We start from the raw sequence: 18,020 nt of genomic DNA, 5'->3' as shown, positions 1-18,020 counted from the left end.
GGGCATTGTCATGCTGAAACAGGAAAGGCCCTTCCCATAACTGTTATCACAAAGTTGGAAGCACAGAAGCGTCTAGAATGCTGTAGCGTTAAGATTTCCCTTCACTGGAACAAAGGGGCCTTGCCCGAACCATGAAAAACAGCCCCTGACCATTATTCCTCATCCACCAAACTTTACAGTTGCCACTATAGATTCGAGCAGGTAGCGTTCTCCTAGCATCCGCCAAACCCAGATTAGTTCGTCGGACTGCCAGATGGTGAAGCGTGATTCATCACTCATCACAGAAAACGCGTTTCCACTGGCGGCGAGTTTTAAGCCACTCCAGCCGACGATGATCTTAGGCTTGTGTACGGCCCATATCAGCAAGCTCCTGACTAAGAGTTATTGTGCTGACGTTGCGTCCAGAGGCAGTTTAGAACTCGGTAGAGTGTTGCAACAGAGGACAGATTCACTTCAGCACCCGGCAGTCCCGTTCTAATGGCTTTTATGGCCTACCACTTCGCGGCTCAGCCGTTGTTGCTCCTAGACGTTTCCACTTCACAATAACAGGTATTGTAGATATTTGATCGTAGAGTAGTGGCCCGAGGGAACACCTAATGTATTGTGTAAAGTGTTATGAAATGTCATGTAATATTTAAAATTGCGTATGACTCCAGGAAGAGTATGGGGATCCTAAATAAATACAAACAGCACTTATAGTTGACCGGGGCAGCTCTAACAGGGCAGAAATGTGAAAAACTGACTTGTTGGAAAGGTGGCATTCTATGTGCTACGTTGAAAGTCACTGTGCTCTTCAGTAAGACCATTCTACTGCCAATGTTTGTCTATGGAGATTGCATGGCTGTGTGCCCGATTTTATACACCTGTCAGCAACGGGTGTGGCTGAAATAGCCGAATCCACTAATTTGAAGGGGTGTCCACATACTTTTCTATATACAGTGTATCTTTACTCTGTAGTACCATGTGTCATTTTGCCCTCCATGATCATAATAGTATTATAATTATTATTTGAAATACCAAGTAAGTACCTTTTGTAATTATGCAGAATTATTGTATTAAATGTCTTGGTATGTTGCCTTTACTTGAAACGTTCCAACCTGTCAATGTGATGCAATACAGTGAGCGTGTCACTTTAACGCCGATTCCTTCAGTGCAATCCAGGGGGCAGGTCTTTTCTTTCATCTGGGACTATACAGTACTAGTAGCCAGCTGGAGATGGCCTTGGAGGTTGTGCTTGTGGTGTGCACCGCTGCTCGGGATGAGGAGAGGGAGCAGAATCACAAGCAGAGCGAATGTTTTATTAATTCGACATGCAACATTGTGTAAGTAGCTGAACTCTTCATTTGTTACAAATGCTGAAAATAATTTCTCGATGGTAAACCAGTAGCTCACTGGAGGCAGGGAATGAAAGCTCTCGGCGGTGCTCATAGCTACACGGTTAATAAAGGATTTGGGAAGGAAATGGTCAAGATGGCAGCTCCATTTGGAATGTGAAGGTGTGGATTCTTATCGCTAGCGAGGAATTTTTCTTTTTTAATGTAACCCGCATATTGGAAATAGTAAACAAACACGGAACGCTGTTGATTGTATACAGTAGCTAGCTAACGTTATTCTAGAATCTAGAGGGTGCGCTACACGCCATTCCCAAGATAGGTGATGGAATTCTGTTGGATCACTTAAAATGTCGTATGTATAATAAATCAATTTGTTTACAGACAGACGCTGCAGTAATAAATTCACATGAAACAATGGTCTTTTGAATCGCACGATCAAGTTGCTGCGATCATCAGAGAAAAGACAGTCGACGGGACGCACGTGGAGTTCAATCATCTGGAGGTGTGGAATGTGGACCGTGGACACATTTGACTCATTATGCATGCTTTAAATGAGTCTGGTGATTGATTGCTAATATTATGCATGATAACCAAACGAATAATAGCCTATTATTAATGGAATGCAACTTTGTTGATCAGTGTATACCGAATACAAGCAAGAAACCAAGGAGAGGAATATGGCTGGAGTATCACACAATGAACCACTCTCTCAGGATATTGACATCGATCCAGACTTTGAGCCCCAGAAACGACCAAGGTCTTGCACCTGGCCTCTGCCTCGACCAGAGTCCAATGCAGGGAAGCCCGAATCAAACGATGACAGCATCCCCGAGGAAGAGGATGATGATGTCACAGCACCCAGCAGCTCTAGCTCTTATACTGCCAATAATGTGAATGGTGGCATAGCCATACATCAGAACACAAAGAACTCTTCTAAACACCCATGCTTCACCACCACCACTAAGGAAGAAGTACTAAATCCCACTTCCAAAGAGGGGAATGACGTCGATGGGTCCTCCTTGTCCACACAGACGCATGCTGTCTCAGCTCTCAATGGCCTGGCCTCCCAACCTAGGAAGTCTTCAGCTAGGAGGAATGCCTGGGGGAACTACTCCTATGCGGACCTCATCACCCAGGCCATAGAGAGCTCCCCGGACCAGAGGCTGACATTATCCCAGATCTATGAGTGGATGGTGAGGTCTGTCCCTTACTTCAAGGACAAAGGAGACAGCAACAGCTCTGCAGGCTGGAAGGTGAGCAGCAGGGTGACATCACTGATATGGGATGATGCTTTCAGTAATAACACTGTAACAAAGGCTGTGTGAGTGAGCCCATGTGTCCTTAGTGTGCACTGTCATCTGCAGGTGGCATCTGAGTTGATAAAGATATACAATGCTTTCACTTGGAGTTAATCTGTTTTAGGTAGGCTACATACTGTACATATTGTCGTGAGGGGACACTCGGGGTATTCAATCACACACATACCAGGACCACAGTATGTTTTGTGTGGCTTGCGGGTCTGCTTACCCACATCCATACCCACACGTAGTCAGAGCCGGCCCTATTCTATTGGGGGCCCCACGTGAAATTTGTTGCGAGTAGTGCCCCCCCTTGACAGCGGAGATAAAAGAAATAACTATATCGTTTTTAGAGTATATTTCCTGCAATTCTACACGGGACGTAGAGAAAATGTTTTAGTTTTTAAAGCAAGTTTGCTGCAATTCTACACATTTTGCCATGGGGCAGAGCGAACAATGTGCCGTTTTAAAGCTAATTTCCTGTAATTCCTGGGGTTATATGGCCTGGGGTGATAGTGTTCTTATAGGTGCTACACATGAAAATGTATTTCAGAAAATGTCCATAATATATCTGACGCTAATAGTGGAATGATAGTGTTTCATAGTGTTACTTACCCACCAGTGTTGGGATTGGCTGTGATTTTCGCCTATTGAGTTCTCCCGCTGGATTGGCATCTGTTGTCATACTGAGAAAAGCTGTTCTGACTTTGTGGCTGTGTTATCTAGTGGAAATCGCTGTCATTTCCTTGTTGCAAAGATTCTACACTGTTTGCTCAAATTCAGTTTATCTGAGATAACAAGCACTAATAGTGCTTGTTATCATTGTACCATCTAAATCGCTATGAAATATATATTTTCAGTAACAAATATCGTTTTTACAGTTTGGACCAAAACTGAAACCAACTAATTTTCAAACAACTATAAAAACGATATATTTTTGTTATTGAAAAGATATTTCACAGCGATTTAGATGGTACAATGATAACAAGCACTGCATAGTGTAGGGTTTCTCACAGAAACTGAAATTGAGCGAACAGTGGCGGGTAAGTAATACTGTAAAACCATATCATTCCACTATCAGCGGCAGATATATTATGGACATTTTCTGGAATTACAATGCATACAAAAAAAATGATAACCAGCTGGGATTGGAAAGTGTGTGGCTGCCTGATAGAAACAAGGGATGCCCCATGCAGATATCACTATTGCATGAGGCCCCTCCTGAGTGTAGCCAACACCACTCTTGTCACCCGGCCTATGACAGTGCTGTAATAGAAGCAGATGCATACCTACACTGTCATTCAGCCCTCTTGATGAAGACCATTCAGAGAAAGCTGGACAATCAGATGCTGTCTGGAGTTTAGGACAGAACCATATAGGCCTACACTATGGCTCTGGTTTAGGAGACTTAGGCTATATACTGTCAGCCTGGGTCCAACCCGAATTGTTCAGTTTCACTTTACGCTACTCGTACTGTAACACTGAGTGGAGAGTTCCTCTGACTGACAGTCTTATCAGAGTATTTGCATGTAGAAGAGGCCCTCTGGCCTGCAGGGGATCTCGGCTCAATGTAACAAATTACAACAAACACTTTTCTTGTAAAGAAATATTTGTCAGCAGTTGAAAATTAAACATTTTAATGAAATTAAAACACATTTAGGGTGACCAATTGTAATATTAGTGGAAGTTTAGGTTGGTGTCCTTTTGATCTGAGTTTATTCATCAGAGCAGTTTTCAGTGACATAATCGGAACAAAGGCGCAGTTAAACACATTTGTTTCCCAAATGGCATCCTCTTTCCTTTTATAGTGCATTTGTTTTTACTAGGGTCCCGTAGGGTCTGGTCACTACAGTATGTAGGGAAAAAGGGGCCTCCCGGGTGGCGCAGTGGTCTAGGGCACTGCATCGCAGCGCTAGCTGCGCCACCAGAGTCTCTGGGTTTGCGCCCAGGCTCTGTCGCAGCCGGCCGCGACCGGGAGGTCCGTGGGGCGACGCACAATTGGCCTAGCGTCGTCCGGGTTAGGGAGGGTTTGGCCGGTAGGGATATCCTCGTCTCATCGCGCTCCAGCGACTCCTGTGGCGGTCCGGGCGCAGTGCGCGCTAACCAAGGGGGCCAGGTGCACGGTGTTTCCTCCGACACATTGGTGCAGCTGGCTTCCGGGTTGGAGGCGCGCTGTGTTAAGAAGCAGTGCGGCTTGGTTGGGTTGTGCTTCGGAGGACGCATGGCTTTCGACCTTCGTCTCTCCCGAGCCCGTACGGGAGTTGTAGCGATGAGACAAGATAGTAATTACTAGCGATTGGATACCACGAAAATTGGGGAGAAAAGGGGGTAAAAATTTAAAATATATATATATATATATTTTTAAAGTATGTAGGGAAAACAAAAGACCCCACTACCTGGCCTCAACAGCCAATGAAGGTAGTTATTTTCCTTTCATTTCTCCCGAGTGGAGATACTTCTTCATCCACCTTTTCCCATTTTATGAGTATTGTTTTTCCTGGGGAGTATTCATTAGTTCAGGTAGTCCCTCTCATCAGAGGCCTCTCTTCTAGTGCCCTTATAACCTGGTGGTTAAAGGGATAGTTCCGGATTTTGGCTATGAAGCAAACGTGAAGGAAGTTTAGAGGTAGTTTCGCACAAAGACTGGTGGCATGCTAGCTGTAGCCGAAGACTACCCGTCTCTGCGCTAAGCAAGTTAGCATTGGCTCGCAAAACTATCCCTAACTTCCTTCATACTGGATGCAGAGACATAAAAATGGTATCCATTAGTTCATCTGAGTCTTGGGAGGTAGGTAGATCTTCATTGCTAAAATCCTGAAATATCCCTTTAAGCCTATAATTTTGGTCCGCAAAGGGCTCTCTCTGTCTGGTCTGTTGTCTCTTGCCTCCGTTTGATTCTGGGGATTAGTTTGGCCTGGAAAACCAATCCATCCGTCATGGAATCGAGTCTAATGAAAGCTTCAGCTTTGCTGGATTTAAATGGAAAAAAGAGGTCTGGAAATAGAAATAGTCTAGGTTTGTAATCCTGTGCAACTGTTGGATAGAGGTTGGTGGGTCTACAGAAATGGAATAATTAAAATGTTGGTGTTTTATTTTTATTTAACATTTATTTAACTAGGCAAGTCAGTCAAATTTGAATTTACAATGACAGCCAAACCCTAACCCGGAAGATGCTGGGCCAATTGTGCGGCGCCCTATGGGACTCCCAGTCACGACCGGTTATGATACAGCCTGGAATCGAACCAGGGTCTGTAGTGATGCCTCTAGCACTGAGATGCAGTGCCTTAGACCGCAACGCCACTAGGATCATTACTATGATAATGATCATAGTTATAACAATAAATCAATAACGAGGGTCTTATTCTGGTGACACGGGCCGTGTCCGAATACCCATACTTGCGTCCTCAATAGTAGGCTGTTTGAATATGCGAAAAAATAAAGCTTAATAGTATACGACATTTTGAGAATCAAGTATACTTTTAATGCCTGGACGTCATACTCGTTTCAGCTTTGACAACAGCTGATCAATTAGATATGGGGATGTGCTACCAAAATCAACTAATAGCGGGAAACAACGCAATGATGCATTCTCAGTATGCAAATATAGAATGTTTTAATAGTATGTGACATTTCGAAAATCAAGTATGGTTAAAATCCCAGGGTGTTATACTCATTCCGGCTTGTCATCTAGTAGAATTCGATGCACACTTTTCCACCGTGCATTGGAAGAGGTGAGCTGCAAGTTCTCTTCAAGTAGCAAACAACAAAACTAGGCTACAAAATTGGGAAGATGCCCAAAGCTTCTTTGGTAGTTTTCAAATGTAGGCTAAGTAGTTTTTGTTCTCCTTAAAATGATCACAAGTATTGCATCTTTGGAAACATTCTTAAAAAAAAAAAAAAAATTAAATCCCAAAGTGGATTACTAGTTTCTCACTGAAGTGTTCTTTGTTCCCATGGTATTCGTCAGAGCTTTAAAACGAAATACTAAAACATCTTTTGATTTCTGAATCTGTCGGCACCGGGGACTCGGGAAATGGCTGCTTTTGAGTTGAACATGTGGATTGTTTTAGTTTTGTTGGCTAGTCTACCTATTTCGTTTATGGATCAAGCCTTAGCAGTCATTTTGATCTCGTTCCCAATAATTAGTGCGTTAGTTTATTTTGTTGCTGTCCAGCGGTTCTGAATTTCTGTGAACTAGCCTTTTGATTTGAACATTTAGAATAGTTTTGGTGTGTGTACTAGGCTATTTGATTTCATATAAATGTTACAGCACTTTGGTTTCACTAAATATGTCGAAATGGAACTAAATGATCTGTTTGACTTCAGCACTTTTTAAATGGGATAGATGGGCTATATGGTCTACGGTGTAGGTCAAATGTTATGAGTAGGCCTATAACTAACCTATTCTATTCAGAGTTTAGGCTGGTTAATGCGATATATGTCTGTTGAATTCGCACTCGGCCCTTCCCCACCTAAGCCAATCAGGAGCCGCTACTGCGTTGTGGCCGTGGAATACTGCATACTCTTTACTAAACGGTACGCGCTAAATAGTATGCGCCAATGAGTAAATAGCATGCAGTTTTAAGTATGGTATTCGGACACGGCCCTGATGATCGTTGTTTGACAAATAAAAATATTGTTATCCATAATATCTCCATGTAGATATTTGGTATTTTATTAGGATCCCCATTAGCTGTTGCCAAAGCAGCAGCTACTCTTCCTGGGGTCCACACAAACCATGAAACATAATACAGAACATCAATAGACAAGGACAGAACTACATACATTTTTTAAAAAGGCACATGTAGCCTACATATCAATGCATACACACAAACTATCGAGGTCAAATAGTGGAAAGGCGTTGTGCCGTGAGGTGTTTAAAAAAAAACAAAAAAAACAGGTTTGCTGTTTATTTGAGCAATATGAGATGGAAGGAAGTTCCATGCAATAAGGGCTCTATATAATACTACGCTTTCTTGAATTTGTTCTGGATTTGTGGATTGTGAAAAGACCCCTGGTGGCATGTCTGGTGGGATAAGTGTGTGTGTCAGAGCTGTGTGTAAGTTGACTATGCAAACAATTTGGAATTTTATTCACATTAATGTTTCATATAAAAAGAAGTGATGTAGTCAGTCTCTCCTCAACTCTTAGCCAAGAGAGACTGGCATGCATAGTATTTATATCAGCCCTCTGATTACAATGAAGAACAAGACGTGCCGCTCTGTTCTGGGCCAGCTGCAGCTTAACTAGGTCTTTCCTTGCAGCACTGGACCACACGACTGGACAATAATCAAGATTAGACAAAACTAGAGCCTGCAGGACTTGCTTTTTGGAGTGTGTTGTCAAAAAAAGCAGAGCATCTCTTTATTACGGCCAGACCTCTCCCCATCTTTACAACCATTGAATCTATATGTTTTGACCATGACAGTTTACAATCTAAGGTAATGCCAAGTAATTTAGTCTCCTGAACTTGTTCGACAGCCACACGATTCATTACCAGATTCAGCTGAGGTCTAGAACTTAAGGAATGATTTGTACCAAATACAATGCTCTTAGTTTTAGAGATGTTCAGGGCCAGTTTATTACTGGCCACCCATTCCAAAACAGACTGCAACTCTTTAAGGGTTTCAGTGACTTCATTAGCTGTGGTTGCTGATGCGTATATGGTTGAATCATTAGCCTACCCGCACAGCCTACCCGCGCTGTACCTGTGAGCTGTTAGTGCAGGTGTGCCAATACCAGAGAAGGCACATTTTCTATTTAACGCAACAGTTTTTGACAGCTATCGGTAGAGTTTAAAATGCGATTAAAAACACATTGAACTTTACATTTTTATTCGGTACCTGAAAACTTAAGCGAGAAAGTGCACACAATGTACTATGTCATCACGCACTGATATATAGCCACAACAAGTAAGTTTGGTGGAAACCCACCACTGGTGGGAAAATGAGCATACTTTCTTTATGCAGATTTCTGAATATTCACATGAAAGTCTGTCGCCAATTGGATGGGAACCTAGCTAGTCATGGAAATAGTCACGCAACAAACCACTCATGATTACTTGTGGGTGGCTCACACTGTTAAGGCGTCCGCATGCTTCCCAGCCGAAACAGTTCAGAAGAGTTTGTGTATATGTTATGACGTCATTTTGTGACATTTTAGTTCGTTTAGGACATCGGTAAGGTTTTTTTTTTGACTGTTAGGGCACACCGAATTTTTTTCTTGAGGCAAGCCAAAGTCGGTTGCCGAATTCTACGACCCTTCGTCGGTGATTGGTCAACAGTAGGGATTCTTCAATAAAGTCTTTGTGATTCAACGAGAGAGATTTTTTTAATTGAGAAATACTGCACCAAACATCTTATGTAAAATTGTGTGGTTATGATCTTGGCAAAAATGTCAAAATTACAGATTTATTGAGTTGGATTCATTCTAATTATTTTGAGGAAGTGTATGCTGGCTACGGCGTCTCAAAATGGACAAACAGTACTATTGACGCTTTTTTTCTAGTTTTTCAAACGACGATTCGGCTTGCCTCCAGCCGAACTGAAGCATGCTGACGGCTTTAGAGATCACCATTTAGGTCTTAGTTTCAATAGGTTAGTTCTATTCTTCTATTGACACTATATATCTGGTACAGTAGTGTACTGATACCCTGTACACACAGGAAGAGGTTTAGTCTGCATATTAGGGAGGGATTTAGCCTATAGTTCTATGGTCAGTAGTTCATCTCAGCTATTAGACAGTGTGGCATTAAGAAATAAGATTTAGACTGTCTATCTGTATCGGCTGAGCTGGTGCAAGGTCGGTGCATTATGTCCTTTATGAAGAGTGGTTTGGGGCTAATCGTTGACGTTGTTAATCTATACAGTAGGTAATTCGGCTCCCACTTTGATAATAACACTATGTTTTATGCCATACATTAGTGCTTCTGTTCAACCTTGAATATACTTCTATTTAGCCCTGCAGTCAACCCAACTTGTTTCATACATAACTTACCTATTTAGTGCACATTTGTTCTGAAACATTTTGTTTGTAAGTCTTATTTTTTACGGAATGGATGCATTATGCCAGGTTGCTAGGCAATGCACCCTTTGCTGTAGCTATTGTCCTGGTACAGTGTTATGGGTCTACCTACTATGGTTAGTTTACAATCAATGGGAGTCTTGCCATTGGCTGCTGTGCTCCATACCTCCATTTTTTTTTTTTTTTGGCTGGTGGCCCGAGCACAAGAATCAGAATCAGCTGACTGGAAACTATGTAGGTCAATGTGTAGCAGTAAGAGGGAGTGAGAGATGGGACCGAGAGAGATTGATAGCGAGGGAGAAATAGAGGGTGTCTGAGGGAGAGACGGGGATGATGTGAGCGGTGTGAGAAATAGAGGGGGAAGAGGTTTACTCTGGATCTGGCGTTGCTTTGTGTAGACTGGAAGAATTCTGGTGTCTGTGTCGGTTTGTCTCTCTGTCTTCACAAGGAGGCTTTGGTCAAAGGCTGCTACCGGCTGCTGCTGTTGTATGACAGAGTGGGGGAAGGGAGCGCCGCAGTGGGTGCTTCTAGTTCTGTCTTTTTACAGAAAGCACTGCATATTGGGCTCCCACTGCATCTCAGTGCTAGAGGCGTCACTACAGACCCTGGTTCGATTCCAGGCTCTATCACAACTGGCCATGATTGGGAGTCCGGCGCACAATTAGTCCAATGTCGTCCGGGTTTGGGCCAGGGTAGGCTGTCAGTGTAAATAAGAATTTGTTCTTATTAATTGACTTGCCTAGTTAAATAAAGGTTTAAAAATATATATATTTTTCTAAAAATATAGAGATCACATTCTACTTGCAATTATACATGGGAAAATACAAATAATACAACAATGTATAGATTTAGATCTGAATGAGGTAGGTTTGTGTAACCTAATCAGCTAAATTGATACAGCAGAGTATTGCGATATCTTGACTCCAAGTATCAAAAATAATTGATGATGATAATAATAAGTAGTTAACTCTAGCTAGCGCTAGTCAGCTGTACCTGTGCCAAAACTCCGGAATTTCTCGTTCTCTAGCTTGTTCTCCATCTTCTTTTTAAAATGGTGAGCCAGCACGTTTCCAGCACTTTTTTAATTTCTATGTCTGATCACAACTCGTTTTCTCATGGCTCTCTCTTGTCCCTCTGCAGCAGACATGGTGTGCAATATCTTTGGCAGTGTTGTACAGTTGAAGTCGGAAGTTTACATACACCATAGCCAAATACATTTAAACTCAGTTTTTCACAATTCCTGACATTTAATCCTAGTAAAAATTCCCTGTCTTAGGTCAGTTAGGATCACCACTTTGATTTTAAGAATGTGAAATGTCAGAATAATAGTAGAGTGATTTATTTCAGCTTTTATTTCTTTCATCACATTCCCAGTGGGTCAGAAGTTTACATACACTCAATTAGTATTTGGTAGCATTGCCTTTAAATTGTTTAACTTGGGTCAAAAGTTTCGGGTAGCCTTCCACAAGCTTCCCACAATAAGTTGGGTGAGTTTTGCCCCATTCCTCCTGAGAGAGATGGTGTAACTGAGTCAGGTTTGTAGGCCTCCTTGCTCGCACACGCTTTTTCAGTTCTGCCCATAAATTTTCTATGGGATTGAGGTCAGGGCTTTGTGATGGCCACTCCAATATCTTGACTTTTTTGTCCTTAAGCCATTTTGCCACAACTTTGGAAGTATGCTTGGGGTCATTGTCCATTTGGAAGACCCATTTGCGACCAAGCTTTAACTTTATGACTGATGTTGCTTCAATATATCCACATAATTTTCTTGCCCCATGATGCCATCTATTTTGTGAAGTGCACCACTCCCTCCTGCAGCAAAGCACCCCCACAACATGATGCTGCCACCGTGCTTCACGGTTGGGATGGTGTTCTTCGGCTTGCAAGCCTCCCCCTTTTTCCTCAACATAACTATGGTCATTATGGCCAAACAGTTCTATTTTTGTTTCATCAGACCAGAGAACATTTCTCCAAAAAGTTCGATCTTTGTCCCAAGGATCATTTGCTCCCAAGGATGAACCAGACTTGTGGAGGTCTACAATTGTTTTTCTGAGGTCTTAGCTGATTTCTTTTGATTTTCCCATGATGTCAAGCAAAGAGGCACTGAGTTTGAAGGTAGGCCTTGAAATGCATCCACAGATACACCTCCAATTAACTCAAATGATGTCAATTAGCCTATCAGAATCTTCTAAAGCCATGACTTCATTTTCTGGAATTTTCCAAGCTGTTTAAAGGCACAGTCAACTTAGTGTATGTAAACTTCGGACCCACTGGAATTGGGATACAGTGAAATAATCTGTATGTAATCAATTGTTGGAAAAATGACTTGTGTCATGCACAAAGCTATAGTTTGTTAACAAGAAATGTATGGAGTGGTTGAAAAATGAGTTTTAATGACTCCGACCTAAGTGAATGTGACCTTCCCGACTTCAACTGTATATAAAATGGCAGTATTGAATCGCAGTACATATAGAATCGTGAGAATCGCAATACATATCATGTCAGCACCTACACTACCGGTCAAACGTTTTAGAACACCTACTCATTCAAGGGTTTTTCTTTATTTGTACTATTTTCTACATTGTAGAATAACATAAACACTATGAAATATGTGTTATTTCATAGTTTTGATGCCTACACTATACAATGTAGAAAATAGTCAAAATAAAGAAAAACCCTTGAATGAGTAGGTGTTCTAAGACTTTTGACCGGTAGTGTAAGTATAGTGATATCGTATCATGGGGTCCCTGCCAATTCCCAGCTTTACAGCTAACCACAGTCATACCCACAGAGGTTGGCATGTTGCAAAGTCTTATCAACCTTGCCAGGCTAAGTAAAAGAACGACTGATGAGTCGTGCATTAACAGTTCAGGAAAAGAGAAGCATGTTTCACTCCTGACTGGATGATAAAAGTGTGTCACTGCTTAGTTTAATCTTGTAATTGGCTTGGAGCGAGTCAGTGACCGAGGGGTTTTCGGGAAGTTTGATGTCGACAGACCAAAACATTGACCCATATTTAGATATAGACAGAACAGCCCACTGACCCATAGGAAAGAATAGGCCGGTTTGGTCAGTGATCTATCTCGCATCACAAATGTCCAGCTTTGCATAGTAGGCAGACGTGTGCATATCAGATTTTGCTAGGCAAAATGGTAGAGGCACTTAGGACTACCCTTGAACACTGACACATATCCATACATCTCTCATTAACCCACCCCTCTCCAAGCCCTGGTGCTGCAGACCCAGAAATGACTTACTGCGTTTTCTCCTCTCCCCTGCTCTCCTTTGCTTCGCTCTGTGGCAGGACTCCCTGTTAGTGTAACCTGAATGCACAGACAGACTCCAGCCCTTTTAATTTAGAAGCTACATGGTTGAGAATATCTCCAGGGAAATCTGTTAGACCTTTTACAGAAGCAGACAGAAAATAGGTCACAGCTGCATTGGAATACTGTATCTCCCAGAATGAGACCCACACATTGCATAACTGCAGTGTAATATCCCGTGTGTGTATATTATTGTTTTCTCCCTTTACTTTGCTTCTCAGCTTCATGTCCAGTGTGTATGTATGATTGAGCACAGGCTTTTTAAAATTTTTTTTTACAGGGGTTAAGTCTCCATATAAAAAAATTTTTTTTTGAGCAATTTTACCACTACGAATCTTTAACATCAAAGACGATCCACAAATTTGCATCAGGGATTAAATCAATACTGCAAAATTCACATGCATTGGGCTCTTTCTCCATCGAAAACATGTTTTATGTATTGTTGCTCTTATACCTGTGTAGTAACACTAATTAACAGGTAACAATATTGTATTAACCTCCTGTTAAAGTGTCACACAAAACTAACCGTTTCCTCTATCTCCAGAACTCCATCCGACACAACCTGTCTCTCCACAGTCGTTTCATGCGGGTGCAGAATGAAGGAACGGGGAAGAGTTCCTGGTGGATGGTCAACCCTGAGGGCGGGAAAGGCGGCAAAGCTCCACGACGACGGGCCGTATCCATGGACAACAGCAACAAGCTGATCAAAGGTGCTCGAGGCCGCGCAGCCAAGAAGAAAGCATCTCTAGGCCTACAGGCCGTCCAAGATGGCAGCTCCGAGAGTTTATCCTTATCCTCTAGCTTGTCCAAGTGGACAGGAAGTCCCACGTCTCGCAGCAGCGACGAACTGGATGCCTGGACGGACTTCAGGTCTCGCACCAACTCCAACGCCAGCACAATCAGCGGGCGCCTTTCCCCCATCCTGGCCAACCCAGAGCTGGACGAGGCGCTGGATGACGACTCCATCTCTCCCCTCTCCCCCATGCTCTACTCCAGTCCCAGCAGTTTGTCTCCCTCCACCGGCCCCCTAGGTCTGGCCGACCTGGCCCTCACTATGAACCTCAATGACGGGCTCCCTGACGACCTGATGGGCGACCTTCTGGACAACATCAGCCTGACGGCGTCCAAGCAGCCCCTGGGGCAGGAGGTGGAGAGCGGAGGACCCAATCAGATGGGGAGCTCAGTGTTAACCTTCAGCTGTTCAGGAGGTAGTAGTAGTCTGGGCATCCCATCCTCCGGCAGCTACGGGCCTCCCATCTCCATCTTCCAGCTCAGCCCCCCGTCCTCCTCAGTGACCTCCCTACGCCAGTCCCCCATGCAGACCATCCAGGAGAACCACCAAGCTTCCTTCTCCTGCCTGTCCTCTCGTTTCAACCACCACCACACCCTGCAGGACCTGCTGAGCCTGGAGACACATGGCAGCCATGTCAGCGACATCATGCTCACGCACTCTGACCCACTGATGTCACAAGCCAGCGCCTCTGTCACTTTGTCCCAGAATTCCCGGCGGAATGCCATGCTGCTCCGCAAAGACCCTATGATGTCATCAAACTGGGACGGTGCTGCGGGTCTGAATTCCCAGACTTCCTTAATGCCTGGTTGGCGGGCTCAGGCTGGCTTGTCTACACCTAACAATGAAGTGTTGTGCTCAAGCAATGACTTGGACCAGCAGGCCAAGCAGCTTCTCCAGCACCTACCGTCTCCCAGTAGAAACTCTTCTATGCAGCTTGGTGGCTCTGGTACCAACAACAGCACCTCTGAAAACCCATTTCAGTTGATCGCTCCGGACCACTTTCCCATCCCTGACGATCTGGATTTGGACGTGTTCAACAGCAGCCTGGACTGTGACATGGACACTATCATACGTAATGAGCTGATGGATGCTGACTGCATTGATGATTTGTGAGTACAGGCCTGGGACTGTGGAGCTCTGTTTAGTCTCTGTTGGGAGTTGAGACGGTAACGATCAGTATTATCAGTGGGATTTTAGTAAATGTGAAGTTAAAATGTGAAATAGACACTTATTTTAAGTCTCAGGGATTTATCCTTATGTGGTGATTAGTAAACACTGATAATGAAATGTTATTTTGTTTTTTTTACCCTGCTTCCCATGTCATATTTCTTAACCATACATTAACCAACACAATATTTTTGCCAAACCAGCCGTCAGTCCAGTGTGGTTGACTGCCTGTTTACATCTAACAAGCTCCAGAGAATGTTACCATTATTTTGTATATACTTGATTCAGCTTTTGATGCTTTTTACCGGTATGTTCTCAGCAGAAAAGAGGACGAAAGAAATAAGGAAAAAGAGCAATTGTGTATTTTTGAAACGCCTGGCATCAAAGAACCATTCCATGCACCTGTATCATAGAACGTTTAGTTTATAAATGTTTAACGTCATCAAATGCAAGGTTATCCACATGGTGTTAATTGTACTGTATGTATGTGATGTTTGGTTAATTTTCTTCAGTGATTTTGGTATTCAATACTCCTGAGCGAATTCTCTGCTTGTAAAGTTGCAATGTCACTCTGCACTATAACATGGCCTGTATTCAATAAAGCATTTCTGAGTATGAGTACTGATACAGGATCAGTTTAGCCTTTTAGATCAGCAGTCCAACTCTAAGAAGCTTTATGAATACAGGCCCAGGTGTTGCTTGATTGTTAGTCCTTATAGCAATTCTTGATTGCTCTGGAAATGCGATCCCGATGCTCCGTATGGAGGTTTTGACGCGATAGCGGAGCCTCTGGAGGCTTGCAGAGGCCAAATCGAGCTCCGCACCGCATTGCCCAAATGTTGTAATAATACGGAGGGCTCCGTATAGCTCTGCATTGACATGATTGGTCGACGGTACGTGGGGGCGGAAGGTGCTTTATAAACACATATTAACTTCCCTGACAACTTCCAACAGCTCTGCGAAGCGCAAGAAGTGTGAATGCTCTGACTTCTGGGGAGGCCGCGTCGCTCTAAACGCTGTACGGCCATTGCAGATGTTGGATTGACCATGCAGAACCTTTAAGGAAAAGCGTTGTAAAAAAGGACTGGCAGTTGCATGGTAGCATACCATTTAGATAGCTGTTAAATAGGGAACAATTACAGTACAATATCTTCTTGAATATTGCCAAATCTTTTCCACATTCAAGAAATAAAACATTGAAAATGTACTTTGTACAGGCCGCGCTTTAGTAGAAATAAGGGATAAAGTACAATTCTAAAGGCAAAACAACTGTCACAATAATTTAACAATGGATTTAACTCATGGTTTTCCAATATACTTTGTAAGAACAAAAAAGGGTCAACATAAGGTTTAAGTTTACAATCTCATCCAATGAGAATGGATCTACTTTGTATTTTTACTTATTTTGAACACCCGAAGGAATTACAGTTTACAAAACTCCTATTTTTTTTTTTTACATTGGATTAACATTTACTCATGCTAAATATTGACATTTAGGCAAAGCCTGAAATATCAGGTTATTGAAAAGCCCATTCCATACAGAATCAGAAGCAATAAACTCTTTTAACATTCTGTTTTAAATTATTGCCCCAAAAATAATATAATGTAAATATTTTGAGCCGATTTCTCACATGGAATAGGATTAAGTGAAGAGATTATTACCAAAATTTCGAGTCAACATACATTGTACAAGCTTTACGGGTGTCCTATGCTATTGTGTTGAAAATGTTAGGAGTTTTAATGACTCCTTATTTTCTTGACATCTTTGTAACTCTTAACGCTACCAACATAGGAGTTCTATGTAATAAATGTAGATGGATTTAGACTCCTGATACAACATATTTTGGATTTGTTTCACGATGATTAGATATTAACCATTTGACTGGCTGGTTTTTTGCTGAATTTTTTGTTTGTTTAGTATCATCATTCAAGTAATATTGCAGTATTATTTCTCGTACTGTAGATCACTCACTGCCTACCTATGATCTTATTAACCTTGCTGGTCCTAAATTACGTCACTCTACTTGATGTTTGTTGGCATTCCCTTATGTATTTTCACTTTGGATGATGTAACGTAGGTCTAAGAAATGGTGCATGTAAATAAAAGCTTTGTGAAGCACTATAATCGTCTTGAAAATGTGTCTCGGTCTTTTATTGTATTGAATATTTCTATCAATCTCAACATGTATTTTTTTTTTTTAATACTCAAATACTCCACTGCTACTGCAAGCGTAACCTAGCAAAAATGGATTGAATTTATATAGCAAAATGTTTGAAGACAAAAGGGAGCCTTCTTCTAAGAACATTGTTCGATTTCCTATATGTCCTTTGTCCTCAGACATCATGCTATAGAAAATGGTTGCTAGGGAAACATGCCATCTTAAAATGGGGGATTGATAGCTACCAGATGGTTAAAAATAAAACTGAGTACTGCCTTTTTGGGATAGGAATAGTATGGTGTGTGGATGCACACTTGATTCATAAATTCAATAACAAGGCCATGTTTTTTTATTTAACCAGGCAAGTCAGTTAAGAACAAATTCTTATTTACAATGACAGCCTACTGGGGAACAGTGGGTTTTTACAGATGTGTACCTTGTCAGCTCAGGGATTTGATCCAGCAACCTTTCAGTTATTGGCCCAACACTCTAACCACTAGGCTACCTGCCTCCCCCAAAACATTATTTGATTTCAAGGGGGCACCAGGATATTGCTTTCTTGTTAATCCTCCATCCACAATCACAGTCACCATGCAGTTCAGTCCAGGCTATCACAACCTCTCCTCCTTCTGCTGGTGACAAAGGAATTATGAAACTCCCTTGTCCTTGAGTATTTATTGGTAGAAGTGCACCTTGTGACAATTTTTTATTGGATGTGCCCATCCTCTGTTGGAGCCAATCGGCTTTCCTGTATCCAAGAGAAGTGAGCATGTTGAGCTATTTAAATCCAGCTAGGGGAGCTGATAATAGAATAATGAAGTATTTGAAATGTACAGTAGGGTAAATATCTACCACCAAGAGATCATTGCACTGTATTGCTGCAAGGTACACCTGACTTATCTAAATTGCTGATCATTGCTTTG

General features: G+C 42.3%; 1 protein-coding gene across 2 annotated transcripts; it reads left to right on the top strand.

The window, feature by feature from the left end:
• Positions 1–837: 837 nt before the first annotated feature.
• Positions 838–17,062, top strand: LOC120060507 (forkhead box protein O3-like). 2 transcript variants are annotated; one of them, XM_039009869.1, is made up of 4 exons: positions 838–1,322; positions 1,716–1,836; positions 1,974–2,587; positions 13,523–17,062. In XM_039009869.1, exons 3-4 carry the CDS (start codon positions 2,012–2,014, stop codon positions 14,882–14,884), a joined length of 1,938 nt encoding a protein of 645 aa, XP_038865797.1. In that variant the 5' UTR covers positions 838–1,322; positions 1,716–1,836; positions 1,974–2,011; the 3' UTR covers positions 14,885–17,062. The 2 variants fall into 2 exon arrangements, with proteins under 2 accessions (XP_038865797.1, XP_038865798.1); XM_039009870.1 differs by having other exon boundaries at positions 1,720–2,587.
• Positions 17,063–18,020: the final 958 nt, after the last annotated feature.

Source organism: Salvelinus namaycush, chromosome 15, assembly GCF_016432855.1.
Source record: "Salvelinus namaycush isolate Seneca chromosome 15, SaNama_1.0, whole genome shotgun sequence".
Classification (NCBI taxonomy): Eukaryota; Metazoa; Chordata; class Actinopteri; order Salmoniformes; family Salmonidae; genus Salvelinus; species Salvelinus namaycush.
Note: the sequence above shows the minus strand (reverse complement) of the source record. Positions and strands in the feature narration are given on the sequence as shown.

Bases quoted from the DNA above. Each gene is read 5' to 3' on its own strand.
- LOC120060507 (XM_039009870.1), top strand. From the start codon at position 2,012: ATGGCTGGAGTATCACACAATGAACCACTCTCTCAGGATATTGACATC. The intron at 2,588-13,522 runs GTGAGCAGCAGG...CTCTATCTCCAG, and splicing joins ACAGCTCTGCAGGCTGGAAG to AACTCCATCCGACACAACCT.